Below are 21,137 nucleotides of genomic sequence, written 5' to 3'. Positions count from 1 at the left end.
CCTGTGTCTTTATTACAAGCCTAAACCATGGCCTGCAGTGGCATCTGAGCTATAAAGTAGCACGGTGTGTACACTGAGTCCATTGTTCAGCTGTCCGCTTGGTTTGTGTGCAGATAAGAGCTGTCTGGAAGGACACTGCCTTTGCTTGTTAAGGGAGGCTGGTGTCACTGCAATAAACTTAACACAAGTCGGTTTTATAGTGTTTGCAGCCACCCACCAATTACCAGGAACCTACAAATTCCTGGAATTGCATTGTGGCGCACAAAAAGGATGCTTTGTGATAGTAAAAGGTTTGCATCTCAGTTATGCAGTGTAATTTGGAGTAGAAGTGGAAATAACAAACAAGCTCTTTGTAAGGAAAGGGGCGGGGGTGTCAGTACTTAAAGTCTTGTGTATACTGCGACACTTAGTTGTGGGCACTTACCCATAAATCTAAAGGACAACGTTATGGTTGATTTAGGTTCATTCCGTTATTTTAGGTTAGCAGCAGATTTTGGGTTAGCGTCTAAAAATCTTTTTCTTGCCTAAACAACTCCTCAGTTTAGCGTGGTGGGTTTTTTCCTGTAATGAAAAAAAATTTCTCTCCATACTATTTTTGTGTTATGCCATATTACCTAAATATTAAGATGGTAGAGAAGGCAAGCAGGAAAAGTTTAATGATGATTGGCAGCATGCCTGATGAATTCCTTGCATATATGCACTTATTTACTCATCTGTTACATTAAAAGCTCAGTCTAATATAATTTCTCCTGTGTTTTCACTGAAAGGTGAGATACTGCCAGTCGTTAAGTGAAGAGGAAAAGAAGGAGCTGCAGATGTTCAGTTCTCAGCGCAAAAAGGAGGCACTGGGACGAGGCACCATTAAACTACTCTCCAGAGCAGTGATGCACGCCATTTGTGAGCAGGTAACTGCTGCCATAAGCTAGCTACAGGGCTGAATAATGTAAAACTACAGTATCTCAGTATTAAATCTCACTCTACAATATCAAGAAGATCCTATCTTTTTGAAACTGCGTGGAAGAAGAAAGAAGGTAGTGCTTGCTTAAGCAAAATGTAACCTTTGATACTACTGGGAATGAACTGAGTTATATATATTTCCTACTCAAAAAGAAACCCTAATGCTGACTCAAAGTAATGACAAATAAAAAGCAGACACGCACTTTAAAATGTTATTTTGTATAAAATAAACTTATATTTGCAGTACATTGAGATGCAGTTCATCTATACCAAAACTGATAATATTTTTTCCTCTTGTCAGAATTTTGGAATAAAATCTCATATTGGGTTTGATGTTTTAACTTAGTTTAAATGCAAGAAGCTAGTAGTTTAGGATGGGAAGTGTGTTCATTTTCTGGGTTTGTTCCTAGTGCGGTACAAAAGTAAACGGTGGTGAAGTTGCAGTTTTTGCCTCAAGAGCTGGGCCTGGTGTGTGCTGGCATCCCTCCTGTTTTGTGTGCTTTACATGCAATGAGCTTCTTGTTGACCTTATCTACTTCTACCAAGATGGAAAAATTCACTGTGGCAGACACCATGCTGAACTTCTCAAACCTCGATGTTCAGCCTGCGATGAGGTAAATAATTCTCATTTTACAGCCAAGCTACACTCCTGTTGTTCAACTGACAAACTGAATCACTTCGGAAATTCCTAACTCCAGATACAGTCACTTAAGAAGTCAGGACTCTGCTGCATAGATGTGCTTGAAAGCTGAAGGATATTTAATTTCTTGTCAAACTGGAAGCATTACAAGCAATAAGATGGTATTTAGAAAGCAAACACCTGTTTGTGTTTAAAATTGAACATGTTGAAATATTACAAAGTATTATCCTTATAGAAGCTTCTTTAATGGTTGAGTTCCTAGGTTCCTTTTTTTTTTGCCTTTAGAATATACTGTTTTTCTTTCTTTTAATTTTTGTCATTTCTATCTTTGTATTCTAAAGGGAGCAAAATAAAAATAAATTTCATGTGAACTGCAGAGTTAGGATATTTTATATGGTTTAACTCCCAAGGTGAGATTTTGGCCACTTAACTAAAAGCATCCTTTTTATCTCTGAAAAGATAATTTTTGCTGATGAGTGTACAGAAGCTGAAGGTCGCCACTGGCACATGAAACACTTCTGTTGCCTTGAGTGTGAAACAATCCTGGGTGGACAGAGGTACATCATGAAGGATGGGCGGCCGTTCTGCTGTAACTGTTTTGAATCTCTCTATGCAGAATACTGTGAGACCTGTGGCGAACACATTGGTAAGTGTGTCCTTTTTAAGCATTAAACTTACAAATTAAGGGAAAGCAAATTTATGGAATGATTTCACATTCCAGAAGCATGGATTCTGCAAGTAATTTTCAGAGAGACCCAGAGCATTGCTTTTTCTCTCTTTCCAGGTGTTGACCACGCCCAGATGACCTATGATGGACAGCACTGGCATGCCACAGAAACTTGCTTTTCTTGTGCTCAGTGCAAGACCTCTTTGCTTGGCTGCCCTTTCCTTCCAAAGCAAGGACAGATTTACTGTTCAAAAACTTGCAGCCTGGGAGAGGATGTTCATGCCTCCGACTCTTCTGATTCTGCGTTTCAGTCTGCTCGATCCAGAGATTCCAGGAGGAGTGTCCGCATGGGAAAAAGCAGCCGGTCAGCCGACCAGTGCCGCCAGTCTCTCCTCCTGACACCAGCCCTCAATTACAAATTTCCTGGCCTTTCAGACAATGCTGATGATACTCTTTCTCGTAAGCTGGATGATTTAAGCCTTTCAAGGGAAGAGGCAGGCTTTGTTAATGAAGACTTCTGGAAAGGAAGAGTAGAGCAAGAAATGCCTGAAGACCCTGAAGAATGGGCTGAACATGAAGACTACATGACTCAACTTCTTCTGAAGTTTGGTGATAAAAGCCTCTTCCAGCAACCCACTGAAGTAGACATTAGATCAAGTGAACACTGGATCTCTGATAGCATGGTTAAGAGCAACTTGGAAAAAAGTAATCCAAGCCTAGCAAGTAAGAAGTATCAATCAGACATGTACTGGGCCCAGTCACAAGATGGTTTGGGAGACTCTGCATATGGCAGCCACCCAGGCCCTGCCAGCAGCAGGAAAATACAGGAGCTAGACATGGAACATGGGGCCTCAGGATATAAACACGACCAAACACCATGGTATGGAGGTTCACTCGAATGTTTGTCTGACCTGAAACAGCAAGAACGAAGTGTTCGAGACTCAATGGATTCTTTGGCTTTGTCTAACATAACAGGTAATGGAGAAATAAAAGAATGGTCTTGATGAAGAGGTCAACAAAAGCATGTGCGTTGGAGTATTTTGAAGGAAAATTTTTCACTTTGGTGATTTCTAAAAAGCTTTAGTATCAAGACATGCATGTAAAGTAGGCACCAGCTTTTATCAAGCACATAATCTTTTACAGGAGATGTTTCTGCTACTTAAATCCTATTAGATTTTGAATCTTTTTGAATCCTTTCCTTTTGAATTCTCTTTGCTTTAAGCAAAAAAATGTTGATGTTAAACAGAATAAGAACAGTCTTCAACTACACATTTATTATGCACAAACCACTGCTTTAAGCAAATTACTATTTTTCCATATCTGACTTGTAAGAAGTTGCATTATATATTAGGATGATATTAATCTATAAAACACTTTTGATAACTTCCTAATTTGCTTGTAAAAAATAGTTAGAAAATCTGAAAGGATGGTAAACTTCTTAGCCTTAGGCAATTAGGTTTAGGAAATTATTTTTCCCCATTGACTAAAGTAAAACTGGTAATCCACTTTTGTGAACTTCCTTGTCAAACGTGATTGAAGTTACCTAAAGGGATAAAGTGTGCACTAACCTTCCTTTCCTATTTCTGCACAAAAAGCCCAAAGCTGGCAGTTAAGACCCATTGGAAAAGTTGTCTGATCATCGTTTCCTTTCCTTTCCTCCTGTAACCCAAATTACTGCAGCTACTTGTCTAGCTGAGGCCCAACCACAGGCTGGCTGCAATTGCCAAGCAGCAATGAAGGAACTGGGGAAGGGAGCTTGGTTCAGGGGAGGAGGAAGGACTGGAGGTAGGACTGGAGCACCTGGGACCATCACAGGGCACATGACCCTGTCCTTGTGGGAATGAAGGGTCAGTGGATGCGGGGTGGAGGACAGCAGGCCAGCTTCCTTTTGATGATTTTTTGAGAGAAAGGATCTTTCTTTGCAAGCCAGTAAGCTTGGCTTCCCTGTTGCAACAGCTGGAACATTAATTTGGCAATACTAGAAATGTGAAATATTTTAGCCTTAAGAATGGTAAGCATAGAGTGCAGAATGATTTCAAGTAATCCTTTTATCTTAAAAGGCATACCTGTATGTATGTTTCAAAATTTTCAGCCCATTGAACTTCTGCTCTTTATGTCTTCATGACAGCTAATTCTTTGGTCATCAGAGCTAATACTTAAATGTTTTAAGTCAAAACAAAGCTTATTCTACTATGAAGGGAGTCTTTTTTGGTAGTAGTTCAAAAAACACTTGGTGACAAGAAATGTTTCATGTTTTGTTATAATACTTGTCACTTTGATATTCCTCTAATTTTCTTTTTCCTCCTTTCTCCCTTCCCACCACAGGGGCTTCAATGGATGGAGAAGGCAAGCCACGGCCATCTCTCTACTCTTTGCAAACCTTCCAAGAACTGGAGGTGGAGGACTGTGAGAAGATGAGCAACATGGGAACTCTGAATTCTTCAATGCTCCATCGGAGCACTGAGTCCTTGAAGAGTCTGAGCTCAGAGTTGTGTCAGGAAAAAGTGTTACCAGAGGAAAAGCCAGTGCATGTGCCTGTACTGAGACGATCCAAATCCCAGTCTAGACCACAACAGGTGAAGTTTTCAGATGATGTTATTGATAATGGAAGTTATGAGAATCTTGAAATACGTCAGCCTCCAATGAGTGAAAGGACTCGTAGGCGCGTTTACCATTTTGAAGAGCGTGGAAATCGGCCTTCTCACCATCGCAGAAGGAGTAGGAAGTCTCGTTCAGATAATGCACTTAATTTGGCCACAGAAAGAAGATGCTCTCCAAGAGAGAGATTTCGTTATTATTCCCCTCAGGATCATGAAAAATTTATTCAGAATAGAAGCTCCCGTGAGCTTCGGTCCTATATTCAAAATGCAGAGCTGTATGGACAATATGCCCATACCAGGTCTGACTATGCACTGCGGAATCAGGTGGTTGATAAGTTTTTTGGACTGTATGGTGAGGAAGATGACTCCTGGTGTTCAACTTCATCCTCATCATCTGATTCTGAAGAGGAGGGGTATTTTCTAGGACAGCCAATTCCACAGCCACGGTCATTGAGATATCCATACTATACAGATGATCTTTCTGGCCCAACTAATGCGTTATCTAGTTCTCAGTTTGGACAAAGGACAACCAAATCAAAGAAGAAGAGGGGGCACAAAGGAAAAAATTGTATTATATCTTAAACAATTACCAGTATTTCTTAATTGGGAGGACCAGTCAATTCTGTAGCTACAGTTTGAACCACATCTTTTTATATTAATAATTGTACTTAGGCAAGTTGCTAAAGTTCATAATGCTTTGCCACTGTAAATTATAACTGTGCCAGAGTTTACATTGTAAAAGTAACATTCAGAAACATCACCACGCCAAATGATCTGCTCAGATTAGGTTTACATACTGTGTTTCAGCTGTCAAAATACTGTTACTGCAGTTCTTAATACAGACTTTTTGTAGACATTTTTATTTTATGCTCACTATTCACCTACGTTGAATTATCTGAGGGAGAGGATTCAACAAAGATGAATAAATAAAAATGTCATTCCTGTGCTGTAGCTATAGACACACAGGGTGATCTTTGACTTCTTCCTCTTGCTGCCAAGAAAAAGAAGGCTCTCATACTGTGCCCTTTCTTCATTGATAAAGCTCACTCTTCTTCATTAGTTGCCATACAAAAACTGGATTCTTTTTATTTGGGAAAATGTTCCTTAAGAAAGCAAAAATCATAATGTAGGAGCTGAAATGCTTGAAACCTTGATGTATCCTAAAGCAGCAGTGAATGTTTTGTACATTTAACGTCCATGTTTTTTCCTCTACAATTTTTTGAGAAAGTGTTTGGGGTCTTTTTCATGCCTGCTTGAAGGAAGATATTAATTCAGCTTCTGGAATTGGACTTAGCTGCCAATGAGTGGTGATGTTTTTTCTGTCATGCCCCCCACCCCTCAACAGTGAGAGAGGTACAACTACTGGAGCCCTTTGCTCAGGCATGTAACCCCATTTAAGTCAATGGATCTACTTATGTAACAAACATTTTCATACGGGCTTAAAGGATTAGGCTCCGGAATTGTGTCTTTTCACATGCATTATCCAGGTTTTAAAATGTATTAGCTGCAATTCTAAGTCAAAAAAACATTGATATTTATAATGTAGTATTTCATAGGCTTAAATGTATTCATAATTTAACAGTGCAAATACTAATGTACATATTGTATAGTTAAAATTTTAAAATCTGAATATTTTTATATCCCTGAATTTGAAGAAGTTTGTTACAATATCAAACTAGATTTGTTAGGGGTTTAACAGCAGTGTTATGGATGAAATATTGCTTGTATTTTAGTCAGGGGGTTTAAGTTGAAAAATGTTCAGTGCAAAACAGCTTAATTTTGTCTACTAGGTATTAAAAGCTCTATATGCATGGTGGGGCTATGTAAATACTCTCTATGGCCCTCTTAATCTTGCAAGTATTATTTATGGGTCAAGCAAAATGTAAACTATATAAATGTAAAAACCACACAAGCTTGGAATATATCATTACAACTAGTATGCAACTCCTGTGGATGTGGATTTTTTTATTATTGTTCCCCCTCCTTCCCCCAAAATAATTTCCAAAGTTTGCTTACCTAAAGGAAGAGAGATACTGAGTGGTTCTAGAAGGCAAGCTGGCAAAAACTATTAAGTAGGAGATAATCACAGTAATTGCCTTGAACTCAGATATGGAACAGGAGCTGTTTTAAGTTACAGTAAAATTCTTCCATTTTAAATGAAGGGCAGGAATATCTTAACAGTGATATCCACTAATGAAGATAGTAAATGCTAAAGCCATTGGCTTTCTGACTACCTGAAGAATGGAAACTAATGAAATAATAGATGCTTCTTACCAAAAAAGCCGGTCAAATGGAACTAAGCTTGCCCCCTTCTTGATGACAGAGAAGTATGGAAACAAAAGCAGCTGTAAGTAAGGGAGGGAATGAATACAAGCACTGGTTTACACCAAAGAAAATTAAGCTATTGCTAAGGGTAATCAGACTAGCAGTAGCTTGTATTTTTCAGGGTAAAACAAGCAGCAGATGCTCCCAGAGGTTGTACTCACCACTCAAGTCACTTTCCTAGTACAGGTCTTGTGGAGGTGGAAGCTGAACAAAGCCATGCGTGGGCCGACGCACGCCTCGGGGGGTGCTTCCACCTGGCTGCGATGCTCCAACCATGATTAGGACCTTCCATTCTCACCTGCATTTCCAAAAATGGGAAACCAGGATCCTGAGAAACAAAATGCTGTGCTGTGTCCCATGTTGGACCAAGTAACTGTCTCATGAAGAAATGTCTCCACAGGTAGTTCTGATGCCACACCATCTCCTGAGATGCAGCAGATGTACTCTCCCAAACTGCAGTACCTTAAGGAATATTACTGTTCTCCTGGATTCTTAACTGCTTCTTAATACTTTCTTTTTTAAAAAAAAGTTTAAAAATTACTATAACAACTTCATTTTTTTTCAGCTTGACATAAACAATATCTTACTATTTTTGAAAACTTCTTATGAAAAATATTTCTAATTGATTCTTCCACTTTGAAGAGAATGGTATGGGACACAGTGTCTGGGACCAGCACAAGACTCAGATACCATCACAAAAGCTCTAAAATGTGGTTAGTGTTATTGGAAGTAGTATCTATATTTCTTGTGGAGTATATACCCTGGTAGGCACCTAAGCATGACACAGCTGCTTACTCACTACCCCCCAGTGGGTAGTAAGAAAAATAAGAAAACTCATCGGCTGATTTAGACCATTTAATACATAACAAACAAACAAGCAAAAAACCTCCAACAGAAAACCCTGAAGTGATACCAAAAAACCCACTAGCTCAGCACTAGCCAACAGCAGCAGCTCTGGCAAACTCCTTGCCCCATCCCTTGTTTTGTATGTCAAGCATGATGCCCTGTCACCCTTGGTCAGCTGTCCTGGCTGTGTTCCCTCCCAGCGTCTTGTGCACTCCCAGCCTCCTCAGTGGTGGGGTGGGCTGAAAGGCAGAAAAGGCCTTGACTCTGGGTAAGCTCTGTTCACCAATAGCTAAAACATCCCAGTGATATCATCATGCTTCCAGGAAAAACTTGAAGCACAGTACCACTGCACCAGCCACTCCGGGGAACATTTAACTCCATCCCAGTCACACCCAGTACAACCTTCATGACAGTGAAAAATACGAAGGCAAAACTATCTTCATCAATACTGAAAATCTTGCAGACAAGAGGAAGACAAGGACTTAGTCCTTCTCTGGTACCTGGCATTACCTCCTTTCATACAAATAGTGGTTTTGTTGCTGATTTTCTCCTTTACTGCTAACATTGTCACTCAAAGCTGCCAACTCACCCAAGTGAGGTTACAGAGGCAGACAGCACTGAATTTCCATACTCCTTCAATTTCCACCTTCTTTTTAATTTTTAAGGTTATCTGCAACATTAACAAGTGCTAGGAGTAATTTCTGTTTTCAGGAGCTATGGAGGTGACAAATTAAATTCCTCCATGACAGCATGTTTTCTTCCCCCAGTGCTCTTCCTACAGCTTTCCAGAACCCCATTGAGGTTGATCACTAGACCAAGGACAATTTTTTTTACATGAGGTGAAACTAGTCCAAGATACATACTTGTAAAGCAAGCAAGTTAAGGCTTGCCATAGTATATTTCACTTACAACAACTGAAAGCATACATCACAAAAGGTTAAATGCAGACATTCAACACAATACCAAGTATTAGACAGAAAATCAGTTACTTATCACTTAGAAATGTGAATTAAACCTTTCACAGAAATAGCACTTATAAAAAACACAAAAGACTCCTTAGTTCACAGGTAAAGTTTAATCAATTAAAAAAAAAAAAAAAAAAGATTAAACAAATGATTAGGCATAATGAATGGGGTTACCTCAGGCTGGCATCTGGTCACCAGCGGGAGTCCCCAGGGCTCAGTTTTAGGGCCAGTGCTCTTTAATGGAGACCAACAAGTCAAACGTACATTGAATGAGTTTGCTGATCATACTAAACTGAGAGGAGCTGTGAACTCCCTCAAGAGCAGGTAAGTCCTGCAGATAGATCTGAACACACTAACGAGCTGAGGGACAATGACCAGCTGCAATGAAGTTTAACAAAGGGCAAGTGCCAGATTCTCCACCTGGGACAGGACAGTCCTGATTATCCATAAATCCTGGGGAATGAGGAGTTGGACAGCAGCCCTGCAGAAAGAGATTTGGGAGTCCTGGTTGATGGTAAATTCTATGTGAATCAGCAGTGCCCTGGCAGCCAGGAGAGCCACTCCTGTCCTGGGGGGCATCAGACACAGCATTGCCAGTCGGACAAGGGAGGGGATTGTCCTGCTCTGCTACACTTGTCTACACTGGTGCCTCACCTCGAGTGCTGAGGGCACTTTTGGGTGCCATAATAAAAGGATATAAATCTATTTGTCTACTCAGAGTAGGGTGATCAAGGTGGTGAAAGGAGGAGCCTGGATGAGACTGAGCTGTGGCCTCTGCATTCTCCAGGTTCCTCCAGGTGGGCAGCAAAGGGGCAGGCAATGAATGCTCTCTGGTGACCAGTGAGAGGACTCAAGGAAATGGAATGAAGTTGCATCAGCGGAAGTTCAGATTGGACATGAGAGGGTGGTTAGTCACTGAAACAGGCTCCCCAAGGAAGTGGTACAGCCCCAAGCCTGCCTGAGTTCAAGGAGCACCTGGGCAGCGCTCCTAGGGGTTCAGTGAGGAGCAGGGAACTGGACTCAACCAACACTACAGGTCCCTCCCAACTTGAGATATTCTGTGATTCTATGACTCTAAACTTATGTCTTACTTTACAGAAAAGCACTTGAAAACTTGGATACTTTTATAATAGTAAACTTAATCAGGCTTCTAACAAAGGAAACTCCTAACAAACTGTACAGTAACAACAGAGTTTTTTAATAAAAAATATATTACACACAATTTTAATTTTCCCATTAGGATTTCTAACCCAAAGTAGAAACTCAGATGTAACATCCTGAAGGCTCTCAGTCCTGTAGGCAAGTAGTGAAGTCCTATAGTTAGGCTTCTGTATCAGAGAAGACTTTGATCTCAGTAAACCAGGTTGTTGCCAGAAGGGGCAGGTCAGGTCTCACTACTATGTCACAACAGCTTGCTTCTCTTCCCCTCTCTCCCTCCCCAAATTAGCATCCTGTAGGATCCATGAGCTGATTCCCACTCACTGTGCAGTGCAGCCCACACAATCCCAGGTGCTAACAAGGGAAGTTGCAAGTCATCTCCTTGGAGTAACTGAACTCTTAGAAAACAAGAAAAGACAACTGCAAAACCTCCCCCTACTGACATGAGAACTAACCAGGCATCTCAGGAATCTGATGCAATACATATTTAATATAGCATATCAAGATTTGCATGTGTAAGATGCCGTGATACATACAGTACCTTGAACATGCAAAATCAGTGCTACTTCCTTTGTGTTTCTGCACACCATTCTGATGAAATCTGAAAATAGTGAGTTTGGTTATTAGTCCTTTTACAGAGTGACTTTCACACGTTCTAAATACAAATTTATACAAAACAATCATGAGCTTAAATGTACCTCTTTGTGATTATGACTCAAATTATCCCTTTCCTAAAATGTTAATAAAAAACGAGTACCTTAATAATTGTAATTGTCAGGATTCCACTGAGTCCTAAATGTTTTTCACTGGGAACCTCTTGGCTTTCCTCAACCACTATTCCCAAACTGCAAGTTGTTTTATCAGGTCAAAAGTGGTGCCAGAAGCTAACCAGGTGTGTTAACCAGCTAACTAGAGTCACCCAGGTGTGAAATAGTGAATTTGAGGCCTTAGGGATAAACTTTGTATTACACATAATCCAAATCAACCTGGGTTTACTGGAGAGATGGTCCTGCTCACTTTCCTTGCCTATCCTCAACACCTCAATTCCCGCTCCTTCTTGAAGCTGGAAATAAAGATTACACACAGCCTCCTTATTGTTAAAACTGATGGATGAAAAGGCTTGAGAAGTTGTAAGTGGGGAGAGTGACAGAGTAGGAAAAGCAACTTTTCCCTGCTCAGTGGCTGCCTAAAGCTACGTTCTGTACAGTGTTGTCGAAAACAGAGAAAACAGTAATAAAAAATTGAATCCATCCTACATAATACTGCTTACTTGTAATGAGGCATGATACAGAAAACACCAAATTTTAAAAGGCATTTGCAGAACCTGCAATTGGGACAAAAATACAGCACTTCTTAAGTCAAGTAGTTAATTGCTCTGGCAGCCAGAGACTAGAGATAACCCCAGTGTAATTTTACAGAATTCACCTGAAGCTTTAAATTAAACCAGAATAAATAAATTTAAATCATAATTGTGACCAATTTTGCAAGTTTTCCCTTCCTATAGTATGCATGATAACAAGACATACTTGTGCATAACTTGAGGAATGAGAGTGGCTTCATTAAATTTTAATAAAAAATACAATGTTTCAAGTTACACTCATAAGCATCAAAACATACATGTACAGACATCAGACTGATTATTTTTTCCAAGGTAACTGTGTATGGTTTCAAAAACAGTTTGTTGCTTTACAGCATTTTTGAAAAGAACATACTTTCAAAGGAATATATGTCAACAAGAACAGGTAGGATGGATACAATCGTGGAGACACAGCGGACAAGGGAACAGCCACCTGAGCTACTACAAAGGAGTGCAGGCCTTGGGTTCAAACCTCGAAGGGCTCCTCTTTCCCCTCAAAAAGCAGATTTATGAACTATGGCAGACACAATGCAGAGGATCTAAAAGGATGTTTTTGTCCTTAGTATGAGCCCTCTTTGAAGGACTCTGATACATCTTGGTTGGCAGCATCGTACTGAGCAATGAAATGTTTGAGTTCTTCAATGCATCGCTCACCTATTTCATGCAAATTCTGCCTCAGGGCAAACTGAATGGACTTCTCTAATGATGGATCTTTATCAATTAGCATCTTCACTACCATGCCAAACGTTTCACAGTCTTGTCTGTAGACCTAGAAACAACACATTTTAGAAAATTATTAAATGCAAAACTCTTTACATTAGCACACCAACAGCCCTTACACTGAGTTAGATCCAAATGTAACAAAGGATATTAGATCTAACCTGAGTTTCAGCTGTAAAACTTACTGGCCATTTCCTCTCTTCTGACCTGTGCTAATAAAAATGTAACTAGCTCAGCACAATCTGGGTACCAAAAATAACTTTTATGGGATGAAAGAAAGAAATGAAGCTCCCCTTGCAGTAAAATTTAGTAAATAATGGTAGAGCAAAGTAGAAATATTAAACCAGATTTTCTTTTCATTTCAATAGATTTAAAATTAAACTATAAAATGTCTAGCAATCTCAATCTTCACACAAAGCACCAATAATTTAGTTTTAATATTTCCTAATATTTTAAATACAAGTTGTGCTTAAATATTTTCACCAAATTTTGTTTGTTTGTTGGATATCCATTTCTTGTAGAAGTCCTTAACAAAGATGACTTTAATTAGTTTGGATGCATTGGTGATTCAATCACTAAGGATTAAAGAAGTCGTGGCAGTCGTTTACTTGAACCCATCTGACCTCCTCCCACAAAGAATAAGGAGTTTGCAAGTCAGTCATGCACCACATTTGAGGTGAAGTAACATTTCATTATCACTCAACTGTTTTTCAGCAACAAACACATGACCATGCTCTTATGCTGTTTCCAAAGCAAATCAGTGACATTTAATTTTTTTTTCCAGATTCCAGCTAAGTTTATTTATCTAAACACCCAGCAAAAAAGGAACTTCTCAAAGTCTTTGAACTGCAGCTCATTTTCAAACCTCTCAGGCCAATTTCCATTTAGAAAATACACTAGCTTTTTGACTGAAGTAAAAACTACCTCCATACATCTTTTTTTTTTTGAGGAAAAAAAGCTAAAATGTTGATATTCTTCCAGGTATGATTATCTTTTGGTGTTGTCTGCTTGTCTTAGAACTTGTTTTTCATAGAGAAGTGCAACCCTTTCCTTTCACATTTATCTGTATTGTGGACAGAAATGATACAACCGTGTGTAAGCAATTACCCTTTACTAAAAATGAAAGAAAAGAACAAACAAAACACACCCATCCCTCCCCCAATGAAAACCCACCCTAAGAAGCCATTCATAAGAACCTGTTTGAGGTCAGCTCAAGCATCTTCATGTCAGAAAAACAGCAAAAAACCCCAACATTCTGTACAAAACTAAACTATTCTTAGAAACACAATGATTATCATGATACCTTTAATGAAAACAATTTTCAAATGCTTAATAGCATAGTCTAGGAAAACAGTTTAAGATCACACCCACTTTTCAAACACTGGTTGGGAAATAGAAGAACCTTTTGGAAGGAACTAATCTAAGTGGAGAGCAATAAGTCAAAAAGAAGAGTATAGCCCAAACCAAACTTGAGCTAAACATTTTTAAGTGTGGAAATGCACACGGCGTTTTTTTCAGAGAGGGGTTTGTTTTCTGCTTTGTAATTCTTTGGTAGTAAAATAACAGCCCAAAACCCAGACTCTCAGAGCTCAAGCTCCACAGCAAGTGAAACACGGTACTTGGTAAAAGAACTTTAAACAGAGAAAATCGGTGTTACTTTTTTCTTGCTTCCCAAAGAAAAAGCTCAGAAAGAGCTGCACGGGGAGGCACCCAAGGCTACAACTTTTCTCTATGCTTTGCATTTCATGGGTCTGCAAACTAATGGCAAATAGTGCTACCTGCTACTTCTACACACCACAAAGCAGTAACCCAGATGAAATTCTCTGACTGTTAGCATATGAATACTAGCTTGATCTAAGCACATTTTTCTTCCAAACTTTCACAAAAGAAGACTTGGAAAATAATCAAGAGAGCCCTCATCACTACTGAATCCTGAAGTCAGAATCTCTTTGCTGTCACAACAACATGGAAACTGAACACTTTCATCTGAGAGATGAATGTTTTCATACTTTGTGACAGAAGACTTTAAAAAAAAATAGGATTTACCTAAATTAGGGGAAGAGGGAAAAGGTGGAGTGGGAAGGCACTTTTAACAACAGAAAACAAAAAAGGAAACAGCTCAGCTCCTCTAATATTCATTGACCAATTTTCTCTCAACAAGCTTTCTGCTCCAGCTGCTAATTCTGATCCTCCTGGTGCAATCTGCCTCCTTCACAATTGTGCTGATAAATCTATTTGTATAGCTGCAATGTAAATTGCATCACTGAGGTGCTCCCTTTTAAAATTACTTCCCCCCCAGTTAATGTGATTCAGTGATTCAATTGCAAAAACAGATGCATCAGCACAACTGAAAGATCTGTGAGCCATGGTCTTAAAGTGAAAACTTCACAAACCAGTTTATATCTGAAATCAAGGCATAACTACCAACTTTCAGAGATATTTTACTATCCTTTACAGAAGGAAATGGATATTATCAATTACAAGAATATAAATACAGAATGTGTTAATTAATTACAGCTTAATGGTACAATCAATTATTTGAAAAATTTGTAAAAGCACCAAAAGCTCTTGAAAGAAGAGGAACAGTGGCATGACATTAATATCTATCTTTAGACAGAATAAAAGGTGACTATTTCTGAAAAATAAGATGAGAATGTGATGCTTAAGGAAGAAAGAAAACTGCAGAAAAGATTTCAACCATGCAAAAAGAGCTCTCTGTTGGAGAAAAATAATGGAAGAACTCGTGACCCAACAACATATGAAAATAACCCTATCTTTAAAATTCCAGCTGATACTGATTTTGAGCTCAGACCATGGAAAGCTCATCTGTAAACATCTGGAACTAAAACCTGAAAATGATTCCATGTGTGGAGAAAGACGAAATAACATTTTTAAAATGAAAAACAAGAAAGGGAATGATACCAATGACATGATTATTCTGTCTGACACATAAATCAGATAATCCTGAAAAAAACAGCTAGAGCCACAGGACGATCATTTACCGAAGCCCTAGCATACATTCATTCTCTGACCTAAGCTACAGCATCAGCATAATGGAAAGAGTATGTAAAACTTTAGTAAGTAGATGAAGAAGAAGTAGAAACAGCTGTTCTACTTCCAAATATGTAAATACAATTTTATATACACACACTGTATATATCTATATATATGTGCACTCTTGCTTCTCCTACGCATTACAAGTATTTAAGCTGAATTCAAGTTCTTTGAAGTGCTTTCCAAAAACAGCACATCTGGCATCTGTGAGGTCATAGGATCATAAATATGCATACTTTTATGTTACTCTCATGGAATTTTAGAATGTTACATAAGGGCATAGAGGCTCTGGCTGAGATCAGCCCTTTGCCATGACATTCTCCGTGTAAGTACTTGATGCAAATACAAAGTTGTGATGCACCTGCAATATGTTAGTGAACATATCTCATTTATTTGAGAAAACTAAACCAAAATTTGCACTTAGAATGGTTTAAATATAGCTAAAAGACATTTACTTCCAGACCTAATTAGAGAAATGGAGATGTCAGTTGGCCAGGTTGGAGGCAATCAGGCCCTAGAACTCTCTGGGCAGAATGAAACTTTTGAGAACTCCCTCATCTACATCTGTACCAGGTTTTCACAGTGAACTTCAAAGTGCCATCAACAGTGTCTTGAATTAAAATGTATTACACTGACGTGGAAAAAATTATGGATACCACACACTTCTTCCAGCTCAGCTGTGGAACATTAACCTCTGAACAGGAAGAAAGAGAGGAGGAAGCAAGCACAAGGGGACTGCTCATGTCTTTGACTGCTATATCCCTTTTTCAATGATAATCTAAAAATGGTCTTGGCTTAAACTGAAGAAAAACACTGAATGGTTTTGCTGATGGGTGAAATTACATATAGCTAGGGAATATCTTGACAACATGCCTGCTACTCACTGAGGAAGTCCATATAATTTTCAGACTAGCAAAGCACCATGTTTTTCTTTAAAACTGTTCCTGAGCTGCAAATATAGTTTATGCAAAAGTGCTGTTGCACTATATAAACAGTAATGACAATGCAAACTAGAACTTAGGATGTCCTCCCCTGCAAATAATACAGGCTGCAGAAGAACCTTAAGAGCCATCTTGATCTCAAAATCTTGCATACCTGGCCAAAAACCAGCTTTATTTCAACAGTAAGAGCAAACAATGGTATTCAAAGGGGATGAGGCCAAACCTTATTTCAACCCATGCACCAAGTTTGCCCAGCTTAGCTTTACAGTCTGTACTAAGAAAGGTTTTTTTAACTTCTCAAGGTGACTCAGAACAGCTAAAATCACAGTACCTATTCTAAACAGGCTTTGAGGAAAAGGAAAATGAGAGAGTTCTCTGATAACTGGAATGACTCTCTGGAAGAGTGGTCCCATCAGGACACAAAAGTTAGCCTCTGTATCTCTCATGCCCACAGCTTGTAGAAAGTAGAACGGAGTAGCAAATGGGAGATTCAAATTTCTTGTGTCTCAGAAATGACTCAAATGAATCTCCACTTCTCATTTCTGGGAAAATTGTTCTAATGGATGCACTTTATTTTCTATGCAGATATTAAACCACTTTCCTCTCCAAATACTTTTTTGAATCAATATGACACTGGAACCTTTTTGAATGCTCTTGGCTTCACACACACACAGGAAAGCCTCTTCAATAGAATTAAACCAGAGACTTGCATATGCCAGGCTTGAGCAGCAATATGCAGGAGATGGGCAAACCCCAGTGCAGAAGGGGGTCTTCTGCTCACAAAGACAAGCAGGACCAGCAAACATGATAAAGACCACATCCATTATGATGACATGGTGATTTAGCAGGTGAAATTGATGTCCATGATTTAGTCTGTAATTTCCAACACCTTGCTCTTTTTCCTCACAACCTTTCCTGGATTTGAATGGTTTTAGCATTCCATAAATTTCAAGATTTACCTAACACTCTCTCGCCTCCACCAGAAAGAACTCCTTCAGAGCACCACGACACAAGTCAAAGACTCTCTGAGCAGCTCTGCACCATATGTACACAGCCCACCATCAGTGCCTGTGAGTCAGTACTCATCTTCAAGAGATGCCTGTTCTCAGCTCCTCATCCAAAGGCCAAAGACCCCCAAGGCTTAGTTAACACAGAGGAAGGAGCTAGGGTTGTGCCTCAGAAACCATGTTAAATAGCCTGCAACCTTTAGATACTAACTCACTTTGAGAAGACCCAACATGCCCAGCAATCGCAATTCTGCATCTGTGATTCACCCAAGTACTCATTTAACGTATTATCTTTCAGAAGACAGAAGCTTTTCAGTTACTAAGAGCGTATTTCCCACATGCATCAAATACTCCATGCAAGGAAGAAAGAAGAAACATGCTCACTGGTAGTTGCTTGATTTCTCACTGGAGGCAGAGCATCAACATGCAGAGCACAAGTACAACACCAGTTTGAAAGCCATACCATATCCATTCCAGACACTCCATCAACAAGCTGCTGCAAATTTCCCACACTTCAATAATGCCCCAAGGCCCCCCTACACCAGACAGAGATAACAGCTTTTGTTCCCTCACCTAAACTATGATAGCTGGTTTGGTATAGCCCTCTGGTGGTATAAACCAGCTTCTTACTTCCTTTCTGAGCAGACCTAAAATAAGTCTGACAAACCATTCTTCTATTAACCAAGCCACATCTATGCCAGGTTTTCCCAGCATGGGTGAGACAGACTATGAGGTATAATTTTTTTTCTATTTCTCACTAAAAACAATACCTTTTTTTTTTTTTTTTTTTTTTTTGGTATTGTAGACCTAACTAAGCTGATTGCATATTCAGTCAAATTTGCATTTTAATTGTGCATGTAAGCTTAAGCAAATTGGGAAACTACTAAACATTGAATTGCCACTATCACATCTTTTTCTTTGTCAATGGCATATTTTAAAAGGAATTATTATCTGTCCCCTTATCTCTTATTTTTAATTTCTTTATATGTTATCTTGGATTTTTTTTTTTCAACCATGTAAATTAGATTTCATTAACTTACCTAAAATTTACTCTTCCAAACTATAACAAGTTAATCCTCTACTAAAAGAGTACACAGAAATTTTCATCATTGCAGTGGCAATGTAATTGTAGTGTTATGTTTATGAGTACAAAATGTAAATTTATAGCTCCACAGCGCAAAAAATGCTCAGAACTGTCATTAAACCACTTGCAGACAATTTTCATGATCAAGACATTTTAAACTGATTTTCAACTAAGATGAACTATTTTTTTATGATTACAAAAAGCTAAATTAACATAGGACAAATTCAATGCTTGGTTACAATAGTATGCAGTTTACAATGGCATAAAATTTTTAATTATAAAATATCAACAAGTGTACTCTATTCCTTTCTTAAAAACACACTAAGTTTTGCCCTGTATCTATGTAACATTTTCTGCACCCATTAATCAATATCAATTAGATACTTATTGAAATGCAAATTGGGAGAAACAAGTTATTTAATCTATTATGTAATAATGAACAATTTAATGTTAATTTGCTTCTTACTGAAGCTAGACAAAATATTAAAGTTATTTGCACTTAAATGCAATTCTGCCTCCCTTTCCAATGAAACTTTCAAGCTCCTTTTCAGGAACTTCAATAGATTTAATCAACTTTCAGAATGAAAGCCCACCATTTTTGGCATCTAAATATCTGACTGAAAAGTCTTCCTTGTGCGGAAGAGATATTGATAGAGCCCTCACTTTAAAAGAGATAGGAATTCATGTTTGAACTCCATTTTGTCCTCAAGGACCAGTATGGCCACATGTGGGGGCAGCAGGTGAGCTAAGCACAGCAGGGGCAGGTGCTGGGAGGCACAGTTTCTGTTCAGCTAGTTTACAGTACCTTGCTTCTGGGTCACAGCATCATTCATCCCTTTGACTAAACTAATCTGATAGAGGACATGCAGTCTAAAACGATGCCACCACAAGGCTTCCCCCCACGTCATTTAAAAGTAGAATTCTAGTGTGAAAAGAGATGAAAAGTGCTGTGTAAAACTGAGGGGTGGGTGAGTGGGTGTGTCAACAGTGACCAACTCTGCTGAGTTTACATTTTTAAGGCTGAAAAGTCTGAAGAGTTGGGTCCTGAGACACAACCCTGGTCTTTTACACACGCTGGGCAGAAAATGCGGGCAGAATTATTTCCCTATGTGAATCCATCACCTCTAGTTTAAACTCAAGACTTCACCTAGATTTCGCATTGCTTCATACCACGCCCCTCTTGACACCCGCACAACTACAGCGGGGCCGCGGGGCCTGCGTGAGGTGGAGCCCACCACTGCTGAGGAAAGCCCGTGCCCGGATCCAGCATTCCATAGCTGCCCGCCCCAGCACCTCTGCCCGTGGCTCTGCTGTGCAGGGCTCAGCCCCTGGGCAGCAATCAGCCCTCCAATCACCTCTGCAGAGAGCCTGCACACCGCCTCGAGCCCCTTCTCCTTCCCTCCACCACCCAAACGAAACACATTTCTGCGCGTTCACTCGGTGCTTATAGAGCGATCTAAAAATGAACATACAGCTTTGGTATGACACTGATGAGGAGACCTAAAGAATAATATAATTAAAAAGCAATTAAAATCTGGAGTCAACAAGTGCAGTACCTGTTTACAGCTGTGGTTACCCAAGGACAGATCTGTAGAGCAAGGCTGTATAATTCAGAGCAACCATATCAAAAGCTGGCACTATTTAGAAAACAGAGTTTTTATTTATGAAAACTTCCAAATAGTTACTCAATGCTTTAAAACTACTACACGCAAGTTTTCAACAAGAAGCTAGAATGTATTTTAAATATTTTGCTAGGAAATCCGTGTGTTTACTATTTTTTTAATACTATTGTGGAGGACTTAAATGTTAAGATTAATAAGAACTAGTACATAACAAATGTACATGATGATACACTTCATTTAATGTTACATTTTGGCAAGAACAAGTTATTATTATTCCTTCAAGAAATGTCTTGCTTAGTCAAGCAGAAGTAGCTCCCATGTGGGAGAGCAAGGACTATTATGTTACATAGTTTTACTGGAGATAATTCTTTACTAAACCAATCAGACCACATAATAACAGCATTTTAACACCAACTACAGGCCCTTGGAGACCTGTTTGTGTGTGGCCTAGATTTCATAGGCTTCTTTACAACAGATGTGTTGGATGAGGGTAAAGTTACTTCATATATTAACTTGTGTGTTCCTTAGGTAAAACAGCAGTACGAGTTTGAATTCTGCCTCTTACATATCCTTCTTATAGAAAGCATGTGCCTGGTGCAAGGAGATGATAAATATGAAATAAAAAACCCCACTGCAATTACAATTCATCAGTTTCTAAATCTCTCTGGAAGTACTGATGATCTCTTGAAGATATGGCAATGACATCTTTTCAGCTCATGTATAAGAATACCCAGCTGTACGTTTAGGAATGACACGGTACAAACAACTGTGCGGCCAAGTGCAAAAGTTGTACAAGGGCTATTTATGTATTTAATAATACATAAATAGAATACATATATAATACATTTCTCTTTCTTCTATAATAATATGCAAACATAGAAACTGTATTTTTGTAGAAGCATAAATGAAAACAGAATCATAAAAACCTCTCTACCAGGTGCTAGAAAACTCCCTTTAGTTGAAATACACCAGTTCAGGATTAAACAGGAAATAATCAGCTTTATGCCAAAGGAAGGGCCTCACCCTACAACTTTTTATTTATAAAATACTGAATTGATGGAAAGCCACTTCCTAAATCTGATCCACAGTAAAGTTATTGCTCCATCCAAAACAGGAAGGGTGAAGTTTATCTACACAAAACTCTATGTTAATTGTCTTGTTAAAAATGCTTTAAATAATTTTCAGTTATGGCCA

At 38.9% G+C, this 21,137-nt stretch overlaps 2 protein-coding genes across 8 annotated transcripts in view; one reads left to right on the top strand and one right to left on the bottom strand.

The window, feature by feature from the left end:
• Positions 1 to 6,798, top strand: part of PRICKLE1 (prickle planar cell polarity protein 1) — a 65,185-nt gene extending 58,387 nt beyond the window's left edge. For all 7 annotated transcript variants that reach the window (XM_040061205.2, XM_040061207.2, XM_040061211.2 and 4 more), the window contains 5 exons: positions 768 to 905; positions 1,368 to 1,571; positions 2,057 to 2,243; positions 2,382 to 3,239; positions 4,590 to 6,798. In XM_040061205.2, coding sequence (XP_039917139.1) covers positions 768 to 905; positions 1,368 to 1,571; positions 2,057 to 2,243; positions 2,382 to 3,239; positions 4,590 to 5,446 — 2,244 coding nt within the window. In that variant the 3' untranslated portion in view covers positions 5,447 to 6,798. The remainder of the gene's footprint in view (positions 1 to 767; positions 906 to 1,367; positions 1,572 to 2,056; positions 2,244 to 2,381; positions 3,240 to 4,589) is intronic.
• A 2,348-nt stretch (positions 6,799 to 9,146) lies between these two features.
• The window catches only part of PPHLN1 (periphilin 1), a 64,924-nt gene continuing 52,933 nt past the window's right edge, over positions 9,147 to 21,137 (bottom strand). Inside the window, exons 11-13 of the mRNA XM_040061213.2 lie at positions 12,170 to 12,284; positions 10,700 to 10,759; positions 9,147 to 9,481 (exon numbers count right to left, since the gene is read on the bottom strand). Of these exons, the coding sequence (XP_039917147.1) occupies positions 9,441 to 9,481; positions 10,700 to 10,759; positions 12,170 to 12,284 (216 nt within the window). The 3' untranslated portion in view covers positions 9,147 to 9,440. The remainder of the gene's footprint in view (positions 9,482 to 10,699; positions 10,760 to 12,169; positions 12,285 to 21,137) is intronic.

This window comes from Hirundo rustica, chromosome 4 (genome assembly GCF_015227805.2).
Source record: "Hirundo rustica isolate bHirRus1 chromosome 4, bHirRus1.pri.v3, whole genome shotgun sequence".
NCBI lineage: Eukaryota > Metazoa > Chordata > Aves > Passeriformes > Hirundinidae > Hirundo > Hirundo rustica.
Note: the sequence above shows the minus strand (reverse complement) of the source record. Positions and strands in the feature narration are given on the sequence as shown.